A 23,875-nucleotide genomic window follows, 5' to 3' on the forward strand; every position below is an offset into this window, starting at 1 on the left:
CTTAAATATTCACTACTAAGAGAGAGAGGGGGAGTTTTAGAGAGAGAGAGAATCTTAGAGAGAGAAACATAACATTATAGTAGACTTCTAGGGTACTCTCGCATACTATGTACATTGCATATATATAGCGATACAAGGTAAGAAAACCTAAAAGCAGAGTGAGCAGCTGAAAAATCTGTGTGTGCATTTTAGTGAGAGAAATTGATAAAAAAAGGGGTTAGAGAGAGAAAATGGGAAGAGGGAGAGTTGAGTTGAAGAGGATAGAGAACAAAATTAACAGGCAAGTGACCTTCGCTAAGCGAAGAAATGGCCTTTTGAAGAAAGCCTACGAGCTTTCGGTCCTCTGCGATGCCGAAGTCGCGCTCATCATCTTCTCCAATAGAGGAAAGCTGTACGAGTTCTGCAGTAGCTCCAGGTACATATATATATATATGTGTGTGTGTATGTATGTCTGTGTGTATATATATATGTATTGACCTACAAAAAAACTAGACTTCAAAGCTCTCTCTTTTTCGTTCGTTTTATCATTCCATTTCTCTTTATATATGGCGATTTCTTGTTTCTTTTTGTTTTTTTTTTTCCTGACTGGATCTGCTTTTAGATCTAATTTGTTTAGTGAAAATATGTTTTTTTTTTAGATTTTTTGCTGGTTCAGGTGTTGTTAAAATTGTGAAATGAAAAGTTTAATCTCTTTTGCCGTTGAATTTTCCGTTTCTGTGATTGTTTTGGTGTTTTTAGAATTTTGTGCTTGTGTTGTTGTTAGATCTGCAAGTGGAAACCATGAAAAGTAGATGGACATAGCATTATATAACATAAGTTATAATTTGTGATGCGTCCTTTGTTCTAAGTACTTCTCTTAACCTTCTCTTTTAATTTCTTTATTATATATATATATATATATTCTCAATATTGATCTGAATTAGCAAAAAGAAAAAAAGTGATCTGATCTAATATTTTCTTTGGACATCTCTGAGAGTCGATGAAGCTAATTGAAAATTTTGATTTTGGTAAAAGAAAGCCTTAACATATTGCACTATCAAGGTCTCAGCTTGACTTTTTTATTCTTCTCAAAACAGATCAATTTTTCTTACTATTCTTTCCTGATCACATAACTCTTACTATCTGTTAAGATAATTTTGGATTATGTGTATCAGATATTTTATGATTTCCATGTTTTTAGGGTTTTCACTCTATTTATACTGTATTTTTCTCTTGTATTATCGTCCTTGATTTATTAGGGTTTTGTTTCTTAAGATTCTGTTCTAAATTCTTTTGTTTATTTTCTCTCTTTATATATATATATATATATATATATATATATATTATTTCCTTTGCTCAATGGAGTCATTTCAATAGCTGCATCTGAAGTTTGGCTTCCTTTGGTCCACCTAATCTCCTAATAGCCTTGATTAGTTCTCTTTCTCCGTAAAGGTTTAATCTTTCCAAAAAGATTCGACTGGTTTTTTTTCTTCTTCCAGATTTCCTTCTTTCCCCACCAAAGACAAAAGTTAATTGCTCGTATTTTCAATTCCTTTCTGTGGTTTTTATGTACATCTCTCTTGTTTGAAGTAGTTCCAGTTTCGCTAATATCTGGATTCATATCAGTAACAAAAAAATTAAATCGGTATTTTGGATGACTTTGAGTTAAAGAATTGTTCAGACTGAAACGATTTGACGTCTGTACCAAAAACTCTAAGTTCTCCTGTTACTAAATTTAACAGGAATTGTCTCTTTATTTTTTTAGGCATAAAATATTATTAGAACTATATATATATATATATATAGATATATGTTCATGATTATGGATTAACTAAAATGTTCAAGCACGTTTTACTTTTGGGTGTATTTTGAGTGTCTGTAGCATAGATATGGTAGTGTTATGCTTTGAATTTCGTAAATGGAGACCCAATTATCCCCCCTTCTTTTTTCTTTTTTTTTTTCCTTTTTTTTGATAGTATACAATACATCTAGTAGGACTTAGTGTTTGATTAAACTGAATTTGAAGTGCAGAAAATTTTAAGAACTAAATTTTGAACGCTAGCTATAAATTCAAATTTTAAATGCTAATTTAAGGGTTGAATAAGGTTATCAAACAACACTTAAGTGTTAAAGGATGATTAAAATAAGTAAAGAAGAGAATTTAATAGAACAACTTCAAAGGAAATCATGAATAAATAATAAGCAGTATACTCTCATTGTTCAGCAACTTCAGTTATATTTTTACAATAATACAATAAATTACCTTATCCAAAAATAATTCTAAACAAAGTAGTTCCATCATTTAAATAATTCTAAACAAAGTAGTTCCATCATTTTCTTTTCTTTTTATTTTCATCTACTGCTTTTTATGATATATATTTGCTGCAACCTTTTTTTTTTTTCTCTCTCTATTCTTCTTATTTAAATTTATTATTGCAATAAAATTCTGTATATATTTTATATTTTTGAATTTTAATTATTGTAATATTTTTACTAGCAATGACATACTATTTGAGTCTTGATTACTGTACTTCTATTTTTCAACTTGTGTCTTGTTGAATTGTTAATTGTCATGTTAGTTGAAAAAAATTACTTTTCATGTTCAATATGCCCCTGAAATAAATTTCTAGCTCCTTTGCTGCTTTCACCCCTATATATAGGTTAACTCACTAGAATAAATGCTCTCACTCATGTGTTTTATGAAAAAGAAAAAAGAAAAACCTTAACTAAAGCAACTCTAGTATAAACAGTACAAAGTGAATGAGAATTTATTTAACTACAAGTATAACATGTTAGAACTTTCCAACAATGTTAAAATGCAATCTGCTTTGTTATATATAGCCCATATTTCTAATGTACTTTTTATTTCTTTGAAGCAAGCGTTAGTTCTTAACTTCATTTGCATCTATATATATTTATGAACATATACAATTTTTCCATTTCTTCGAAATTGAAATGTTTTCTTCTAAAGTAGCATGCTCAAAACACTTGAGAGGTATCAAAAGTGTAACTATGGAGCACCAGAGCCAAATGTATCCGCGAGGGAAGCCCTGGTAATATTCATCTCTCCTACATTAAACTTTTAAATTGATCGATCATTATCATTTCTCTACTACATTTTCTTTTCCCTTAAAAATTGAATGACAACATAGATAAATAAAGGACATAAAACCTGCATAATGGATGTATAGTAGAGAATTGCTGAAACCACTTTGTATGACAAGTAGACTATTACACTAGTTTTGATCGAGTGATCGAATGTAATTCAATGTTCCTAGCTTTGTGATGTTTTTTTTTTTTTTTTTTTGTTAAAAGGTAAGCTTGTGAACAAATAATGGAGAATTGTACAAGAAGCCCCAATTATAGTAGGGACTAAAACAAGAAACGACACAGCTAATAATTACAACCAGCAACACATAGGAACACAAGATCAATAGCAACAACAAACAAAGTGGACAATACACCACCAAGATAGACAAGTGACAGCAACAGCATTTTAAACTTCACGTTAGCAACCAGCTTTGAGAATGGGAGGTAAAACAGGCCTGCAGGAAAAGATAATAGAGGTCTTGCTCTGTGGAAATGAGAGACAGATCAGAGGTCCTTCTTAGGTTGATTGAAGCAAGTTTTGCTCTGGTGCAAGACTTAATCTGAGAGTTTATATGTTGTGGAGGTGCTCCAACGTTTCTGAACACCCTTGCATTTCTTTCCTGCCAAAGGAAATAGATTGCACCAGACAACAGCAGCTTATGTGTCAAAAAACTTTGAGATTTCCAGTGGTTTGAACACCACTTAACCAGGTCTGACCAACAATTAAGGAGGATGTAAAAGCCTGCAATGTGCTGGATGAATCTCCAAACTTGAGTACTATAAGGACAGTTAAAAAACAAGTGATCCATGGATTCACAATCTGAGCAATACAAATAACACTTACTGACATAATGTTGGTTGATCATTGGCTTCGAGTCAAAAGTGTAAAGCCTTCGTCTCACAGCAAGCCAAAAAATACAACTGTGTTTGGGTATATTATGCTTAAACCAAACAAGATCATTCCATTCAAATGAAGGAGATGGAGGAGAGAAGTAAGACATGGTGTGAGAGAGAGTATTCTCCTGTGGAGCAAGGTAACCATACAATGCTGGTTAAATGATGGTGGAGGAAGAGAATGAAGCTGATCCAGGAAGTCGCGTGACTGGAAGAAATGTGGGTATTGCATTGAGTGTGGAATTAACCAATGATTTGTGAAAATTAGCCTATCAACTGTGGCAAGGCTGTCCAGTTGAAGAATTTCCATATCATTAAGGCCTAATTGAGTGACAATAGGACCATTGGGTAACCAGAAGTCCATCCATAAACTTGTAAAAGCTCCATTCCCAACCTTATGCCTTATGACACCTAGCTTTGTGATGTTCTTTATATACCTGACCTACAAACTGTTCCTAGTCTATTGGTCAAGTTCATATCTGAAAATTGTAGTAGGCTACTAGGTAATCTTTTGAGGAGCAAAATAGATCATAATTAGCTGCCAAAAGAATGAGTTCACAGCTGAATTAAGATTGCGTATCACTTTAAAAATGCAAAAGTTGCACATGGTTCTTCTTGCTTCAATTTTAAAAGAACCCTTCATACATGCAGTCCGACTGCAAAACTTTGACATTAGTGATCCACCACATTAGAGTGAATTTTCCACTTCACTTCTATAACAATCCAAATAAATAATAAGCTAGTACGTTGCACGCAGAGGTTCCATTGAGCAAAAAAACTAAAACCCTAGAACCAAAAAAGGGAAAAGAAACACCTAATCTATCTGAACCCCAAAAAGCCTAACACCTTTTTTCTCCACATTGGGTGTTGGCACTATATCTTTAAAGTCTTCTTTTTCTTGATTGACTAATATGCAGTTGAATTTTTGTCCCAACCTTAGACATAGATCGGCCTGTAACCCAACATTTTGGTTGAATCCTGCAGCCATGCCATTGTTGCTCGAGTCCCCCTTGTAACCTACATCTATGATGCAGAATGCTTGCCCTTCTTTTTCTCTTTCTCCAACTTCACACATGTAGAAGGCTACTATGTCATTTGTCTTTAATTCCTTTTCTTTGACAAATCGATTCCATCCCCTGGTGAATACAAAACTCTGGCTACTCTTCCAGTAGCAATACCTAAATTTCCACGACCTCATCAGCCGATCGTAAAATACAAGTTGAACATCATCCACCTTCCCACCAATCACATTTTCTTCTGGATTTTCAGGAATATAAGGGAAATACTTAACAGCATATTTCTTTGGAATGACAAGTCTATTCAGCTTACCCACATCACTTGGAGTTAGCTCCTTTTGAAAAAGTAGTTTACAAGAAAACCCCTCATTTCCATGCACTTTTGCCAAGTTTAGATGTAATTCTTTTTCTGCCTTTTCACTTGTCAAAAAATCTGCAAACTTTGACGGATAAGACCCATCCTTGATCATGTTCAAAATTTTATCTGTACTATAATGGCTTTGAAAGCTTGGTTCATGAATAGTAGAACTGGTCCATGGAAAGTTTCTATGAAAGTCTCCACTCCGAAGCTTTAGGGCAGCGCTGTCATAAGCCATTGCTGCATCCATCTCCGATTTAAAAGTCCCAAGCCAAATTCGTTGGTGATTGGCATAGATTTGTGCTCCCCAGTGTCCGTTTGCCTGCTGCACAACTCCTTTGAATTTTGCCGAAGATGGATAACCATCCGGTCTTGACCGATTGAGTGCATAAGATGAATAAGTGAAGTTGCTTGAATCAAAAGCTTCTGCAATCACATTTGTTTTGGCGTTGGAAATTGTGCTGTGCATGTCTTCTTCCATTGTAATACTGAAAAATTACATAGGCACAATATCAATAGAAGATAAAGAAAGAAAGGTAAGAAAAAAATTAAAAAGGGGCTGTTACAAAATTATATATATGATATCCGTTCATGTTACGAACTTATTTTCTGTTAGAAAAACAATAACTAACTACAAGAGAAGATGAAAAATATAATGCCTTTTAATTTTGGATGATGGTATTGAGATAGAAAATCAGTAAAACTGTGTAAAAATAACAATTTCTAAACCATGGCAAACCTGATTTCACTGGATGGGGAGACCTTTTGGGAAATGTTCAAAGAGAAGCACCGGCTAGGGTTTTAAACATGGTTGAGAGAAGGACAGAGATTAAATATTTACGGAGAAAATTTTGGAGAAAATCCGGCAATCAGAGATTTGCTGTTGCATGAAAAAGGTAGGTCATTATTTGGTAGGAAGAGGATTTGAGAAACTGGAACTAATTTAGTTATTGTTTGACAGCAAAGTTAACACATAGACTCCCATATTTGGTTATAGGTTAGTAAAGTTTGAAACGAATAAAACCACTTTTTGGCTTAGCTCTAGGCTATAGACATTGATTTTGATCAGGTGATCTAAAATTCTAATTCTTGTTAATAATATCATCATATACATACATATTACCTCCGTCATTCGAGCCTTGGCAACTTGGCACTGAATCATGAATGATGAGACTTCCTACTTAAATTACTTAATTAATATGCCCAATTAATTAACCCTTAACGTACCCACGAGGAGCACTAGACTTGTATCATCCCACGTAAGTAATTCTATTTGAGATATAGAGGACAATTGTACCAGATTGGCTACCTTAATTTGTGGTTCAGATCCATTGTTTAATTGTGTAATTTATTTGACCAAGAAAACTTATTCTTCACGCTAACTCGAAATAAGACTCCAGACACACAATTAAAATCCAAAAATATATATATTAATAAATAAAAAAATAAAATCTCAATTTAGAACCGCACCTAAAAATTCAATACTTAATATTGATGGAATTCGAGTTAGAATTTATTTTATAAATTTAAAATTCAGATAACAATATAAATAAAGGATGAAGAAAGATCTGTAAACTTTGTTGAATTGGAAACACCCCTAATATCAGTATTCAGTAATATACCAAATCTTCAATGATCTCGAAAATATTAACCACGCATCAATCTAAGATTTGAATAAACAAAAGTATTTCAATTTTAAAAAATTTGAATGAGAGATAAAAAGCATTTAGGTTTCAAACACAAATCTATTTATAAACAACATTTAGGAAGTAGTTGGTTGAGCAACAAACTCAAGTAGTTAAACCTTTTTAGGATTCTCGATCAATTCCAAGCGACATCATCGGACAACAAATGGACACATAATAGAGTCCTCTTTTAACACTCTAGTAGTCTCTGTTCTTTCATCAGTGAATTAACCTCAATCCATCTTTTGCCTGGTTGGGTTGCTTCTTCCTGGGCGTGTTTTTCTTTTGGGTTATGTTTATTTTGGTTAGCCTGGGCTAACTTGGAATATTTTTTTAAAAAACAAAAAAAAAAAAAAAAAAAAAACCTCAATCGATCCCGAAGTTTCCAAACCAATAATTAAAAAATAAAAAATAAAAAAAATTTACCAATAATCAATTGAAAGATATATTTACATCCTATCAGCATTATTTGCTTTTTGTTATTCAGATTTTAATTATTAAATTCCTGTAAAATATTTACACTGGTTTTAGGAGCTGAGTAGCCAACAGGAGTATTTGAAACTTAAAGCACGTTATGAAGCCCTACAAAGATCTCAGAGGTAAGTCATCTCACTATGTACATATATGCATCATATTGATTGAAATTGTCCAACTGTTTGAACAAATTATACGATAGAGAGAGATCTCATTCATTAAATAGACAAAAGAATTAAACTTGAAAATTTTGTCTGTCTTTTGACTGTTATGACATCAGGAATCTTCTTGGTGAGGATCTTGGCCCTCTAAACAGCAAGGAGCTTGAGTCACTAGAAAGGCAGCTGGATATGTCACTGAAGCAGATAAGATCAACACGGGTACTTGACCTAACCATGTTCAAATTAATTTAAAAATATACTAATTGATTCCTTATTTTTATGCTATCAATTATTTTCTATTTATTTTGTATGGATAAATCGAGAAAGTCATATTGTCAAAAGAGTAGAAAGGCCTTACGTAACTTGATATCCCTAATGTATGCCCTTCTACCCCTCTGCCTGCAGAATCTGATGAGCACCTTTTCTTTCATTGACCTTTTGCCCATTCCATATATTGGGCTATTTTCAAAATTCAAGTGGCTTCCATAAATACATATATTTCAGAATTGTATACATGAGAGTAATATTTAGTTATTTATAGGGGTCCATGATCTGATTGGGCTTGGGTTGGACATACCCAACCAGTCCAAACAAACCTACAATACAAGTAAAGAGAGAGAACCAACCCACACTAGACGCCCAAACTGAAGGAATCAGAGGCCCAACCCATACTTGAGTCCCAAACTAAAGGAATCAGAGGCCCAACCCATACTTGAAGCCCAAACGAAAGGAATTACAGTCCCAAACTTCGGTGTTCTGTCCACTGCTCTTCTCATTTCAAATCTAACAAATCAGCTTGACAAGAAATTAATTTGTTGGTGCTTGTGTTTATGGCATAATATGGAGGGAAAGAAATTAATGGTAGGATTTTTAGTTTTTAAAGCTTCTCTAATGTTCCTCTTGTAGTCTGTCCATTTTTAATCTCATCAGACGTAGACTTCTTAATTTCTGTTAAAATGGAACTGTGCAACAGCTAGATCCATTGCCTCGAATTGGAGACTCCCAAGCTCTTTCATCCGGCAAATGGGTCTCCATATTCTGTATGGAGGCTGGTATCATCTAGTTTTGATTGCTTTCCTGCTGAGAGGCTTTGGCTTCTGCTTTCTGTGCTTGATCATTTCTGCCTAGTTGCTTCTCTCCAGTTTTGGCTAGTTCTATCTCGCTGCTGTTTTGGTTAAAAAATATAGCTGCTGTCTTGTGGTTCTTCTCATTTTCTAGTTTGACAGGTTTTGCTGCCATATTTGGCTCCTATATTGGCAGTAGTGGCTGGCACGTTGCAGCTCTTTTTGTCGGCCTTTGAGGCTTCTTTTGGTGGTGGTTTTTCTTTCTATACATCTATATTGGGGGAATGCCCCCTTGATCCTCTATGGTTGTTTTCTCTTATAATCTTACCCTTTTACTGAGGAAATAGAAACCCTAAATCATACACTGAGATCCATAGACATCGTTAAAGCCCAAGGATACTCATTTTTAGTGCTATGAAATACTAAAGATAACAGAGGTCAGCTGCCAATTCAACTGAAGATATTTGTTAACTGGTGAATTAGCAACCCCTGAAGTGAAATTGTGCACCTCTGATACCATAAAAATTGGCAATTTAGATATTTGTTTTGGAAGATAAGGTACTGTAAATTAAGAATTAAATCAAGTGACTTCAACGTGCTTTTAGCTTTTAACAGGACAATTGAATTCATTATAAATGCCTTCACCAATAAAATGTGCAGTCTGATGTGAACACTGGACAATACAAGTAAGTGGTCTGGTGATGGACTCATGTACAAAAAAAAATACTAAAAAAAAAAGCTAATAACTTTTATATCCCTTCTTTGTTCAGACGCAATACATGCTGGATACACTCACAGATCTGCAAAGAAAGGTAAACAACATCTTGACGCTTCCTCATCTTTTATGCAGTTTATTCTCCTAATTTACGCATTCGTAATTTGTTTTTCTTTTCTTTTGGATAATAATACTCATCTATAATTACAGGAACACGCGCTAAATGAAGCAAACAACAGCCTGAAACAAAGGGTACGTAACGTTATCAACCATTTGCATACTATATAAATTGCTGAGGGAGATGAATTTTTGTAATTGATTTGGTGCAACAGAGCTGGGAAAGGCAAAATGGGCTTAAAAATGATCATTTATATTCTTTTATGTTTTTGGCTTGCTAACATTATCAACCACTTGGGGCTTGCTAACATAACTCTTTGAATGATGGTTGGCAGTTGATGGAAGGAAACCAAGTAAGTTCGCTCAACTGGAATGCAACTCATGCCCAAGATTTGGGGTATGGGCGACAACCAGCTCAATCTCAGGGTGAAGCTAATTTCTTTCATCACTTGGAGTGTGAACCCACGTTACAAATTGGGTAAGCCCTCCTCAACCTTGAACACGAACTAAAAGTATTAACCTTTGTTTATATATATTCTGTGCCCCAAGTGTTATATATATCTAGCTCATGTACTTCGGTTAGAATTTTAGAATCAGAGTATTTCTCTATTAGTTGAATTGTTTTGAATTTCAGATACCACCAGACTGATCCAATGGCTGCAGCGGCAGCGGCAGCGGCAGCGGCAGCGGCAGGCCCCAGTGTGAATAATTACATGCTAGGATGGTTGCCGTGATAAGAAGAGTAAAAGGATCAGACTTGATCATTTGCATAAATTCCTGTCATGGGAATCAGCAAATTTTATCTTTGATATGTTATTTGACAAAAAAACTAAGTACTTTCTAATTAATGGTGTGGATTTCTTCTCATAAACCATAGACTTGTTGTCTATTACTAGCTACTATTAGTCTGCATCATGAGAGAGAACCGTATGTAAAGTTGTGGCGTGCTCAAACATTGCGCTTGTTTGTGTTTCCATTATTCAGATGCAAGCTAGCTCCGTTTGTAAAGAAACAATATTATATTTCTTATGTCAAAGCATGCATGGCTCGTCTGTGAATATATGGTTAATTGCAATATATATATATATATATATATATATAAATGCATACATACGTGCATACATTACATAAACGTGTGTGAAGGAGTGGTTTAATATTTGGTTATACATGACTAGACAAAGATACATTTTTAGAGTTGAGCTGACTAATACATTTTTAAAGTTGCTTGGGAGGTGGGTGTGTAGGCCAAAAATCAATGGAGGGCCGGGCTTTCCAAACATTGAGCTGACTAATTCAATTGCTAATTTGAAACACATCTGGAAATTATTTGCTAGAAAGAAGGAAAGCCTCTGGGTTGCTTGGACACAGGTATTTAATTAAGAACAAGAGCTTTTGGTCTGTTAAGCCCACAGCTCTAAGCTCTGGACTGTGGAGAAGGTTACTGAAATTGAGAGATATGGCAAGGGGTCTGCTGAGGCACAAGGTTGGGAAGGGTACTGACACTATGATGCGGCTGGATTATTGGTTGCCAAATGGACCTATTTTGAACCAAATCAACCTTAATGAGAAGGAAATTCTTCAACTGGACTTGAGAGTCAAAGTTGATAGCCTAATTTCCTTTAATCGTTGGGTGGTCCCTGACTCACTTGCTCACATTCCATTTTTTTCAATCACAAAATTTTCTATCCCAATTAAATAAGATTCATCAACCTTCCAATGAAACTGATACAGTTGCATGGTTACCCTCATCAAATTGTAATTTCTCCCTTGCCTCTACAATCAAATACCTGCTACCTCCCACTTTCATTTTCCCATGGCACAAGATCATTTGGTTTATAACTTGGCTGGCCACAAAAGGTAGACTGTACACACTTGATAGAAAACCAATGAGGCACAAGCACCACATCAATGCATGTTACCTATGCCTTGCCAACAATGAATCGTTGGATCATTTATTCTTCCAGTGTGAGTACTCAAAAGGAGATTTAGTCATTTATTCAGCACACAATTGGACTTTACATTCAGCCTTCTTCATGGAGTGATTTGATCTTTTGGTGCTCGGCACATTGGAGCTCAAAAGGTTTCTTGGTTCATAAATTATTGCTCTCTGCTGTTGTTTACTTCCTTTGGCTGGAGAGGAACAATAGGGCCTTCAGGAATGCATTATCATCTCCATCCACAATCATTGGTCAGATCAGGAAATGTATCAGAGGTAGGCTGGCATCAATCAAATTGAGGAAAGCTTCGGACTTGAGGAATATCAGCAGGCTTGAAGACCTTCAGCAGCTATTCATGGATGGTTGTATCTATGCCAATGCACAGGCTTTTACTTCCTCTTAAGCTACTGCCTCTTCTAGTACTTTTGCCTTCTTATTGTTGACAGCTGTTTGGGTGTGTATTGCTGTAGCTAGTTACTAGACGTTTTGTTCTGGATGTTGTTCCATGTTGTATATCTTGCCTTGTACATTTTTGTTCCAATTAATTCAAGCTTTCCCTTCTTTTCTTTTCTTTTTTAAAAAAAAAAAAAGATACATTTTTAAACCATACATGAATTCCTTTCCTAAAAATGCCATTACTGTTCGGCAACCAAAAATCTTGTGTTCTTCCTGGTCAAGGAAGTCCCACTGGTTATGCCAAAAATATTTGGCAACAAAAAAAAAAATTGTGTTCTTCATGTCAGCCAAAGAAATTTCACTGCTCGTGCCAAAAATGTTTGGGAAACAAAAATCTTGTGCTCTTTCTGGTCAAAGAAGTCCCACTGGTTATGCCAAAAATATTTGGCAACAAAAAAAAAATATTCGTGTTCTTCGTGTCAGCCAAAGATATCCCATATATTAGACGTGCCAAAAATGTTTGGCAACAAAAAAAAAAACTCGTGTTCTTTCTGTCGGCAGGGAAATCCCACCGGATCAACTTGCCAAAAAAGTGTGGAGCACAAAAGAGCACAGCAAAAACCCATGTGTTTCAAATGCTAAAACCGTTGTCAAAGATTTATTTATTTTTATTTTTTTTATTTTCTAGAAAATGTGATAATACCTCTTGAATGGAGAGAGACAACAAATCCACTCCCGCAACAAAAGTGGGATGGGGCTTGATCTCATTCACAATTCACAAACACATGTGACAGGTTTTAAGCCTTTAAAATAATGAATAATATTTTATCTCTTACACGACCGAGAAAAGTAAGTTGTATTTGATTAAATGATTTGGGAAGATTCTCGATTAAAAATTTAATATAATTCTGTCGTTTAATGCATGGATGCTAATGAGATTCTTCCACGTAGTAACTCAAAATCAATAATTAGAGTTTCAAAAGTAATAATAAAGATTTTGAATATTGCCGCATACTATAATTAAATGGCGCTCCACATGTTTGTTTTGTAATCAATCCTTTAAGACAGAAATTCACATTATCTAGTTTTTGATAATTACATTGACTAATAAAATTATATTAGAAACAGCCACGAGAAGAAGTTAGAAATAAAATAAAGATTTAACCCAGCTCGGAGTCAAAACATGAGAAAAACTACGCAAGTTTCAACTACTATTACTGTAGCAAGCTCATTGTCAAGGTCATTGTTTCATGATTCGATTTAAAAATTATTAAGTAAAATTAATACTTATTTTTATATGTCTAAAACTTTTCACAATTCAAATTCAATGTTGAACAAGAATTTCATGACACTATGCCCCTTTTACACGTTTGGATTCGAAGGTTGTATTACAACTCATAAAAATATTGCTTTAAAATCCGATACGTTACTTGTTTGATGACGAAAAATATTTGAGTAATTGTCCTAAAAGAAGAAAAAACCCCAAGGGTGAACTTTTCAATTAGCTTTGGGTAAACATGGCGTGGAGCAGATGTGTTTTGTTATTTTTTTACCCTTTTTAAAATAGGAAACTATATGGACAATGGAGAAATTCAATGAAAGAAAAATCAACGAATGTATAAATCATTTAATAGAAAATGTCCCTAATAAAGGGTCCATTTGGTTAATGCTTTTGTTTTGTATTTTTTACTTTGTTAATGTACTGTAGCGAAGTAAAAATATGAAACATGTTTGGTATTATTTGTTGTCATTTAAATAGTACCGAAGCGTTTTCAAAATTAAAGTCAAAATCGGAAGAATTAAAATGATGCTTTTTTTTTTACTTCCGCACTATAACAAAGCACTGTTCAAAAAAAAAATTCTAAAATAACATTTTTAACTAACCATTCAAATTTTCAAACTATTAACACTTTATACCAAACATATTTTCATGTTTTTATTTCTAAAATCTTATAACAAATTTATATTACCAAATAAGTTTTAAAGTAGTATTGAGCACACTCTAAAGCAGAAATATTACTTTTACTTTGGATTAAAGTAAAAGTACAAAATAATTATAATTGTGAAACGGCTCTAACAATTCTATTATATAAAAAAAAAATTGCCAACTTGAATCTGTACTTTTCTTTTATTATCAATGCAAATCTGAACTTGGGAAAGAAATAGCGTGCTCTTTCTTTCAATTTTATACAAAAACTCCCTTATGTCCAATTGAATTTTAAATTTAACAGATAACACTATTACATCATCATATATAAATTTGTCATTTTACCCCAAATGAGAAGGAAAAATGAAGAGGCCTTGGGGGCATACTAATCAAAAAAGAGTGAAAAGAGACACCGTCTTTTGATCCCCACACTACATTATTTCTTGACTTTTAAAGCTTAAGAAAATGATGAGGAGGACCCACCTAATAAATATTAACCAACAAGCAAGTGTACAAGCAAAAGCAAAAGCAACGATGTGGGGTCCTCCTTGTAATTTCAACAAGAAAGTGTATGTATTACTTATATTTAATATGTATAGAATCTTCCTACCTACGTCATTCCACGCATTTCAAAGTCATCCACGCGCTTTTCTTGTGTTTAAAGTGAACGTGTGTTAAAATCCCAATCCGAAACAAGAAGTGCCACATCATCTGGTAACGTGTTAAACACGCGCGACTAATACGTGTCAGTCTTATCTGACCCGACCCATCCACTGACCACAATCCTTTATCTCTTAAGATAAAAACTGCCTATTCATACAACAACACAGCCGCGTCTTCTGCTATCTGCCCCCTATTACTTTCTCTCTCTACAATTCCACAACTTTTTCCCCAGAAACAAACAAACCCTTCCCTGTTGCAACTCTCCACATGTAATAAAAGCCTCTCCAACCAAACGGCGCACGGATAAAGCTTGACGGATAACATTGAGAAATCCTGTCAGCATAGTTTATCCATTTGCCTCGATTTAGCAATTCGATTTTCTTTTTCTTTCTCTTTCATTTTGCTCGGAATTTTTTTTTCCCTGGGGATAGGGTTATCTGTAATTTCATTTCATTTCAAAATGATGAGACGACAAGAACAGCAGTCGAGGGTTTTCTACGAGCTATCTACTCTCATTTTTAACCTCCTCCGATCTCCTCCTACGCCGATTTCTTTTTCCGATGACTCGCCGGTGATGCCAACACCGCCGCCGGCGGTATCTTCCTCGAGGAGGCGGCCGCCGCCGTCGGCGCCTCCACAGATCACGCCGGCGGGTTTTGCGTCGTTGCTTTTGGGGATATCGCTGGCTCTAATGCTATGTGGATCGGTCACTTTCTTTATTGGATTCATGTTGATGCCATGGGTTCTTGGTTTGGTGATTGTTTTCTACCTGGTTGGGATTGTATCGAGTTTATCGATGCTGGGACGAGCAATTCTTTGTTATACCACGGCACCCCCCTCGCCGAGGAAGGAAGTTCCAGGTAAAGGTTTCGTTTTTCAATCTCAAGGTCCTGTTAATAAAATCATGACATATCACATATCTGTTTGTTCTTGCGTAATTGTTTCTTTATTTTGTTTGAATAGTGGTCTCTTTGTTAATTTTATATAAATCTTCCTGCAATCTTAGCTCTGATCATCAGAAGTTATTGTGGTTATGAAGTTTTGTTTTGTTTTGTTTTGATTTTCCATCCTGTTAATTAGATGCCCTGAGTTCATATTTGGTTATGTTAGAAAGTAATCTGCAAGTTCTTTCTTTTGGACAATTTAGGTGATTAATCAGATTTTTTTTTTTGGGCAAGTATTAATCAGAATGATATGTTTGAGACGTGTAAAGAATGGGAAATGCTACCACGAGAACTATCTGATCTACCTATCCATGAGCTCTCTATTTGGTAAATCTGTGTACATAAAGGAAACTGTTGATAAAGGATTGCATAAGGATCGAAAGATTTCACAACAATTTATTGGGATATATTGCGCTGGTCAAACTTCTATTTTCTCTCTCTTTTGACTATATTCACCCCAACTCACATTTTAAGCTAAGTCGATTTGATCTTTTTTCTAGTTGGGCCATTTTAGTATGGACTAGATGGTGATCGCATGGTGCATGAATTCTGACAATAAGGGAAACTCATAAGTAAAACTTTGAGGTCAGCACTTTTTAATAATCTATGTACATTTGTTTTAAATAGGCTTTCATTCCTAAATGGTTTGGTTGGAAATAGGTGTGTAAGAAATATAGATGTTCTACAATTTGTAGCTATCTAGTGTTTGGTAATGGAAGGGAGGAAAGACCAAAAAAAAAATAAAGAAAGGGAAAACGAGAGTGGGAAGGGGGGTCATTTATTTTCACCTGTCAAAGCTTTAACCATCAAGAACCAGAGAAACCAACTCTGACTCACAACAAAAGCAGAGTGAACTTGAGTAAGCTCAATGAATTAAAGTGCAAAATGGAGGTGGATTATATAGAGCCAGGCTCCAAAGACAACTATTATTTCACAATTCAAGTAAATTTTAGAGTTGTTCCATAATTTTGAAATACTGGTCAGATATCTCTAGTTTGTCCTCTGGCATACATCCTTCTGATCTCTATGACTGACATATTTGTTTGTCAAAAAAGAATTTTTCTGTTGATGGCTTTTTTCATCTGCTTGATCCAGTATCCTGGGTTTGAAGACTAGTTTTTTAGTTTTTTTTAGTCATTTCCAACTTGTAAATCCTCTGTTCGTTTTGTTGTAGATCCTTCATAGAGCTATAACCTGAAAGTTGACCTTTTGAAGGTTTAATACTTTGATTGCCTTTGGCTTTTGCATTATGACTGTTCCACTTTATTTGGACTGTATGAAGCATTTGCTATTAATGCCTCCATATAAGGTACTCATGACATCTAGTTTGGTTTGTTAGCCAACTCAGCCTACCATTTTGAACTTTTTATATAAAGTGCCTACAAGCTAAACCCGATGCTTGAGATTTATATGGTTGGACTCTTGAATGGTTAATTTAAGTTTAGATGTTATTAATTTCAGTTCATTACAATATTTTCCAAGAGAGACCTCGTTATGGATTCTGGTGCATGCAAACATAATGAGTTGAATCAAATAGGGTAGCTGAATATCAGAAAAGGAAATATGGAATGTCTTGTGAAAGGCGCCTTGGACGTGGCACCACCATTTTTGGCAAGTGGATGAGAAGAATGATGTTGAAATTTGAAGTTTTGAAAGAGTACTAAATTTTCAAGTTGAGTGATTCTGATTAGTTCTTATAGTTCTCTGATTCTTTAGGATAAAAAACCCATAAAATGGGATCTGTATCATACAAATTTAATCATCGTGTTGTCACTTTCAAACATGATGTTCTGGGTAGTTGCCTCTGGTTTTAACTGTGGGATGTTTTTCTTTGAAAAAATATGAGGTTTTTCCAGACTTGCTCGTTTGAATGAGCAGAGTTCAACCAAGCTTAATCATGAATAATTTGCTACCCAACTATTTACATTCTTAAATTTGGTCGACTCAAGCCTGCTACTTAACTTGTTTACGCCTGCAATCTGTGTGAGGTTTATGCGTAGGAGGTGATTGTATTCAACTTAGTATTTTCAGCTTGAGAATTACGCGCTAATGTAGCAATTCTTTGAATTTTTGTAGTGCATAAAAAGTGGTTCTGAGGTTCCCTTCCCCCAACCCCCGGCACAAAGCGGAACAAAGAAAAAGGAAAAGAAAAGAATATTTCAATGAGCACTTTTCTCTACATATACACAGAAAGTGAACATACTGTGTTTTTTTTAAGGTGGTTGATCCATTTTTGAACCTAGTATGTTTTATTAAGGTGGTTGATACATATTTTAACTTATCCTTTTGCATGGCTTAACAAATATTTTTTATCTCTGTAGAAATTTGGTCTGATTAACTCCTTACACTTTCAACTTGGAATGGTGCAGCGTGGAAATTTTTGTGAATGTGTTGAGGGGTGGTTGGATTACCCATGGGTGGAGGACCAAGCAGCACTAGTGCTCTTTGTATAATGAATTGTCCAAGCTCCTAAAAGGATTGATACAGGAACTATGGATGGATTACAGTTTCTTAAATTATTACTGGAACACGTGGAACTTTTTATAGTTAATCGAGTATAATAGAACTGTTGAAGGTCTCCAAGAAAAGTAATGTTCCTATTAGTGATTACACTTTTAAGAAACAGAAACACACTGTTCTCTGTTTCTACTCCTATTTTACCTCCCCCCTTCAATATGTTATTGTTTTTGTGCTAATGGGGATATGTAAAACTTAACTAGGCATTGTATGTATATGTTGTTTGATCTGAGTATTTTCTACTTGCTTAGATTGTTTGATCCGAGTTCATTTCGTAATAAAAATGCAAGAAAAGAGAATTCCTTTATTTACATTACACATTTCTCTAATGTGGTAAATTCCTTTCATTTTGTTATTTATTTATTTATTATTATTTCAAAATTGGGCAGGTGGATCTCAAAGATTTCAGATTTCTGTCTGAAATCTGTTCGTCGGAACTCTTCTCTCTTCAATTATTAGAGCTGTTCCATAGCTGTCCTTTCTTTAAATGATTTGGAATTATTAGGTAAGGGATGAGGATGAAGATTGTAGTGGCACACGTCACACTCTTGAATTCTGTTTTTGTACGTAATAAAAGATGTGGATGGTAGTTTCAGTGGCTATGAAGCCGCATGGGTTGCAACTACCCCTTTATTGTGAACAGAGTTGATCAAGTCTTTTGATAGCGTTTGAACTTTTTTAGTTCTTCTGACAAGGGAAGGACCTGGGGTCCCTTCTGCAAGCCAAAAGAAAGAACTTATATTTTGGGGTGGTTAGACCACCATCGGTCTTTAGCACAGGGCATTCAACCTTCTAAACTAAGGTGTATAGTTATATTAATGAAGTATTTATGGCCTACTTATGTGGATTTATCTGTGTTGTGTTGAGAAGAAACTGACTTCAAGTCATGACTCTAATGCTCTGTTTGGTTGGAGCAAAAAATGGATGGAAGGGAGAGGGATGGAAAAGACATCTCTGGGAAAGAAATTGTGTTTCTTTTTGCTTGATTTGATGAAAGGAATGATAGAATGAATGGATTTTTTCTATTTGGTTAGAAGGAAAAGAAGGAGTGTTTGTATAATTTTTATCAACATACACAATTTCAGTAGAGAGTTCAACAAGTTATTTAATAAATAACTAATAAATAGCTAAAGGTTAAAATTGGCATCTCTCTTTTTTGGGTAGGTTATTCTTTCTTTTCCTCCTCTCTTCCGATCAAGAAACAACTTGCTTTCTCTTTATTCTCTTCCCTCCAACCAAATGGGAAAAGTTTCATCTATCACCCCCCCCCCCCCCCAATCCTTCCTCCCAACCAAACACTGCAAGGGAACAATGTCTTTTTCTTTTAGCCCAGTCTAAGAAAGTTATTGTCCCATATTGAATCCGGATGGGCAACCAAATGGGAAAAGTTTCATCTATCACCCCCCCCCCCCCCCCCCCCCCAATCCTTCCTCCCAACCAAACACTGCAAGGGAACAATGTCTTTTTCTTTTAGCCCAGTCTAAGAAAGTTATTGTCCCATATTGAATCCGGATGGGGAGGATCTTGTTATATAAATTGTCAATACATATAATATGAATTCCCAATAGAGAGAGATGGATTCTCCCTCCCTTGAGGTTCTTCCTAAACATAAGATTTTGCAGGTGATTGTTGTAAGCCAATCCACTAGTTATAAACATTTCGGTGCCTTGAAATTAGAATGGCTGAAATTTAATTCAAACATTAAACTATTTTTTCTCCGCCAATTCCGTGCCTCCAAACACAATATAAGTGTCATCCTGACACAAATCAAAACCTCATATAGACGCTATTGATGATCAAACACCAGCATTTCTGTGTGATTTCAATCTCAATTCGTCCTTGCTTTTCGCATGTCAGGTTACACGATCACATCATTACTTCTGAAAACATGAAAGAAATTGCATGATCTTGCAAATAAATGGTGGATGTTTTGCTTTCAAAAAAAAAAAATGTGAGAGTATTTTGGTAGTAAAAAAGTTAAGCCATATGCAGCCTGTTTCCAACTAAAGTTGTTCCAAGTTTTACTGAAACAATCTACAGTTTGCCAGCAGTTAAGCTATCTGATGGCCTTCAAGATGAATGCACTCTTGGAAGACACTAACGATACTCAAATTATCACATAGTTAGTTTCCTATACATTGCACCAGAACCCCCTTCAACGACTCTTGGTTTCAGAGACTTTCTTACTTGCTCTAAATACCTGTGACCTCGCAAGTGACAACGGTATATTCTGAAGAAGCAAGACAATGGTTTATTCTAAAGAAGTAATCAAGCTGACTCAACCTAACATGTTTTTGATAGCTTAATAAATCCATGGCATCACTCTTAAAAATCTCACCCAGAATTTTACTTGGAAGACCTGGCACAGTCTAGTGAATGTTATTACAATCTAATAACAGTAAGGTCAAAAGCAAAGGGGAAAACAAATTCACTTCTAAAGATAACGCATGATGGAACATTGAGAATATATCAACTCTATAAGTTCCACAATTAATGACAGTCAAGAGCAGTAACCTTTGCTATAAATACAATGCCATGATAACAATGGTGTAGGCATGGGAAGTCTACGACTACAAGGTTGCCTTGTCAAGATATATACTAGCAGCAAAGCATGGCTGTTGGAGAAGTGAAGTTTCACGTACATAGACATAGTTAATAGCAGTACCATTTTCATTACAATAGAACAAAATTGTGAGTTTTGTTGATAGAAGATTTAGCTGCAACTTGTAAGTTTTTTAAATCCAATTCCTACATATATTTTCCTAAGACAAACAGAGCAGCTGTACTTTACAAAAAGAACCAGACTACCATGAATTATGAATTTACAAGAAACTTAAAAGAGTTGGTAGCTCGTACATGTTTGCATTAGTAGATCTCGGATGCTTTATTGTATGTCTGGCACATTGGAGTTCCGAGTTACAGCTTTACCTTACCCATCCTCAAAACGGCTCCAACATACAAAATAACCCTGGCAGTCCTAGTCTAGGAAGAACAGGTTAATACTTTCTTAAACTGGATTTGATCTAAATTAGATATAATAAACAACTACTAGTCTAGGAAGAACAGGTTAATAGTGGAGATTGTGGAATAAATGGTGAAGAAATCTTGACAATGATTATGTGACATGATGGTGGCAATAGTTACAGAAGTTGTGGGTCATTGAGAGAGATTGTAAACAATTATATGATGTTGGAAGTAGAGATGGTGATGGTGGCGGCAACGACAGAGGAAATGATACCAACAGTGTGACAGCATGAAGGCAGTAGCAAATGGGGATTGTGGAATAAATGGTGAAGAAATCTTGACAATGATTATGTGACGTTAATAGTGACAATAGTTACAGAAGTTGTGGGTCATTGAGAGAGATCGTAAACAATTATATGATGTTGGAAGTTGAGATGGTGATGGTGGCGGCAACAACAGAGGAAATGATACCAACAGTGTGACAGCATGAAGGCGGCAGCAAATGGGGTTGGCAATGGTGGTTGAGATGACGGCAGTTATGACAGGTGGGTATTAGCAATGACAGTATCACATAGTGGTGATGGTGAGCAGAAATGGCTGGTGAGAGCAAAATTAAACAATGACAATGGGTGAAGCTGTAACAATTTTGAACTGCTGCTGTGAGTAGTGGCAGCAACAAATGTGGTAGCGAGGATGAAGACAGTGGTGGTGGCGGTGGTTGTGATATTGTGCTGGAAATGTTGTTGTCTTTTGTTTCTTTATTAGAAATAGATAATGGCAGTGTGATTTGTCTATGGTGGTGCTAGTAACATTGATGTTTTTTAACTTCTTTTTTTTCATCCATTTCTGCTGTAATTGCAGACCCTAAAGTTTGTAGATCTTGTTCTAATAACTAAAATGCAAATCTTGAGTTTTGAGAGGCTTCTCAAATTTGGAGGAAAAATTGCACCCCGAACACAAATGCAAACTACAGTACTATCAAGATCATTAAACTGCCAAAGAGTTACGAAAGATGTGTAGCCTAGTGGTATCTCTTCTACCTCAACCTCGTGCACTGGTATAGCCGTTAGCTAGCTTTATATTAAGCCAGATTAGAACAATCAACAAATTTGAAAGAAAAGTAGATAATGCTGAAAAGATTGCTTAAGTTTGCAATTGAAAAGATGAATTCTCAAGCCAAATACAACAAACCCCATATGATAAACACAAAGTAATCAAGATTATTGCCCAAAGAAAGACAGATCACAAATTTGTTACAACAGCAGATAACAGTAATACGAATAATGTGAGAAGCAAAAAGTGACATCAGCCAAGGTACAAGTGAAGTTTAATAGCTAGCAAGAAGACGGAGATGATAGCGAAATAGAGCAAGGAATGAACCATAATGGAGGCACCACTGGTGTGGAAGTTGCCGAAGTCCACACATCGATGGTGTCCAGGCACTTGAAACAGCAGTCCCGGAGATAACAGAACGAACAGCACCACGGCTACAAACACTGGGCCCCAGTCCGACATCTCCACTTCGTTCTCTCTCTATATATATGTATGTATGTATCGGTGACGGTGGTGGAAGGGAGAGAGAAGAGGAGGGACTGATTAATCGAAAAGATGAGAGGGCAATTGTGAGGGAGGATTGAGAGGGGTTTATGTAATTGGGGGAGACGAACAGAGGAGGATTTGGTGGGAAGAAAAGGTGGATAGAATGAGAGAGAGAGAGAGCGGGTGGGGCGGGGGTTATGGAATCAAGCCACTTGGATTCACTCCTGCCGTCCCATTTCTCTATATATCCACATCCCCGCACGTGACTATGTCGTTGGTGTTGTGGGTTTTGCACAATCTAATTTTGATGAATTTTTTTATGTTTTGAGAGGGAGATTGAAATCCTCAAACCTTTTGTTTGTGTTAAATTATTTAGGATTTGTTTGGTTTACTACTCATAAAATAAAAATAAAAATTAAACTAAAATTTCAAATTTTAATTCTCTAAACTATTAATAAATAATTTTTTATAAAAAAATTTTATTTTCAAAAAATTATATAACTGAATTAGTCAATAAGAGGATAACTATTGATCATTAATATTGGAATTTCTACTTGGGACACTGATTTTATTAGCTTGTTTGATCTCTGAGGTTGTCTATGGACTATAGATGGAATTAAAATCCTTTTCACTAATAATTTTATATTGTTACGTGAGATTGATGAAGTTTATAGATTTCAATAATAAAATTTACCATTATATTGGTAAAATTTCATCTATTTTATTGGATTATTTGTGGAATTTCAATATTATAATGATGAAATTTATCATTTTTCAATGGTGAATTTCACCAATGGAATATAATTATTGACGTGGATTTGAGTTTCTACAGAGCTACTTATCGGTAGTAGAATTTACATTGTTCTTATTAAAAGCAACCTAATTCTTGCATGTATTTCAAAGATACCTAACCACTGTATATTTCCTTTTAAATGAGAATAAGTATATAACCAAATTTTCAAAGAATTAATATTCGGACCCAAGTCTTTTAAAATGAGAATAAGTATATACTTCTTTCGTTTCAATTTAAGTGTGGTTTTTGGAGAATAATAATTTTTAAAGGGACATATGAGACGTGCATTGTCTCCCTGTAAGGTTACTAACTTGCCTTTTTGTGTTTTAAATATTGAAGTTTGAAATTTTAAACTTCAAATGTATATATGGAAAAATTAGAATAAATTATTTTGAAAATTTTACCAAAAGCTACAATGGTATGGTTTTGAAATTTGAATTATTATTATTTATTTATTATTGACCAACAGGTAATTTTTATCTTTAATGTAGATATAAGCGTTCCAATAATTAGGGGTATAATGGGAAAGAAAAAAAAATGATTTAGGGACCCGTAGGAATATAATCTGGCACGTGATTAGGCATGTACCATTCATACAAAACGAAAGAGAGAGAAAGATAAATGCAGTCTCCGTTGAAAGCA

General features: G+C 35.0%; 4 protein-coding genes across 8 annotated transcripts; 2 read left to right on the plus strand and 2 right to left on the minus strand.

Annotated features, from left to right (window-relative positions):
- Window positions 1–203: 203 nt before the first annotated feature.
- LOC132276201 (agamous-like MADS-box protein MADS4) lies at window positions 204–10,560 on the plus strand. The gene is made up of 8 exons (XM_059777529.1): window positions 204–415; window positions 2,951–3,032; window positions 7,557–7,621; window positions 7,777–7,876; window positions 9,492–9,533; window positions 9,647–9,688; window positions 9,889–10,031; window positions 10,188–10,560. Exons 1-8 carry the CDS (start codon window positions 231–233, stop codon window positions 10,285–10,287), a joined length of 759 nt encoding a protein of 252 aa, XP_059633512.1. The 5' UTR covers window positions 204–230; the 3' UTR covers window positions 10,288–10,560.
- LOC132280038 (AP2/ERF and B3 domain-containing transcription factor At1g50680-like) lies at window positions 4,778–5,818 on the minus strand. Its single transcript, XM_059782141.1, has one exon. The coding sequence runs from the start codon at window positions 5,816–5,818 to the stop codon at window positions 4,778–4,780; it is 1,041 nt and encodes a 346-aa protein (XP_059638124.1).
- Window positions 10,561–14,641: 4,081 nt separating the features above from the next.
- LOC132276202 (uncharacterized) lies at window positions 14,642–18,933 on the plus strand. Of its 5 annotated transcripts, none has more exons than XR_009470851.1 (3): window positions 14,642–15,336; window positions 17,497–17,638; window positions 17,742–18,253. XR_009470851.1 is itself a non-coding variant. In XM_059777530.1 (2 exons), exons 1-2 carry the CDS (start codon window positions 14,937–14,939, stop codon window positions 18,356–18,358), a joined length of 432 nt encoding a protein of 143 aa, XP_059633513.1. In that variant the 5' UTR covers window positions 14,642–14,936; the 3' UTR covers window positions 18,359–18,933. The 5 variants fall into 5 exon arrangements, 3 of the variants coding, with proteins under 3 accessions (XP_059633513.1, XP_059633515.1, XP_059633514.1); XR_009470852.1 differs by having other exon boundaries at window positions 17,790–18,253; XM_059777530.1 differs by lacking the exons at window positions 17,497–17,638; window positions 17,742–18,253 and adding an exon at window positions 18,327–18,933.
- Window positions 18,934–22,026: 3,093 nt separating this feature from the next.
- On the minus strand, window positions 22,027–22,656 carry LOC132276203 (uncharacterized). The gene has a single exon (XM_059777533.1). The coding sequence runs from the start codon at window positions 22,414–22,416 to the stop codon at window positions 22,207–22,209; it is 210 nt and encodes a 69-aa protein (XP_059633516.1). The 5' UTR covers window positions 22,417–22,656; the 3' UTR covers window positions 22,027–22,206.
- Window positions 22,657–23,875: the final 1,219 nt, after the last annotated feature.

Source organism: Cornus florida, unplaced genomic scaffold (genome assembly GCF_030987335.1).
Source record: "Cornus florida cultivar Cherokee Brave unplaced genomic scaffold, ASM3098733v1 CherokeeBrave_3.0.0_Hap2_Chr10, whole genome shotgun sequence".
Lineage (NCBI taxonomy): Eukaryota > Viridiplantae > Streptophyta > Magnoliopsida > Cornales > Cornaceae > Cornus > Cornus florida.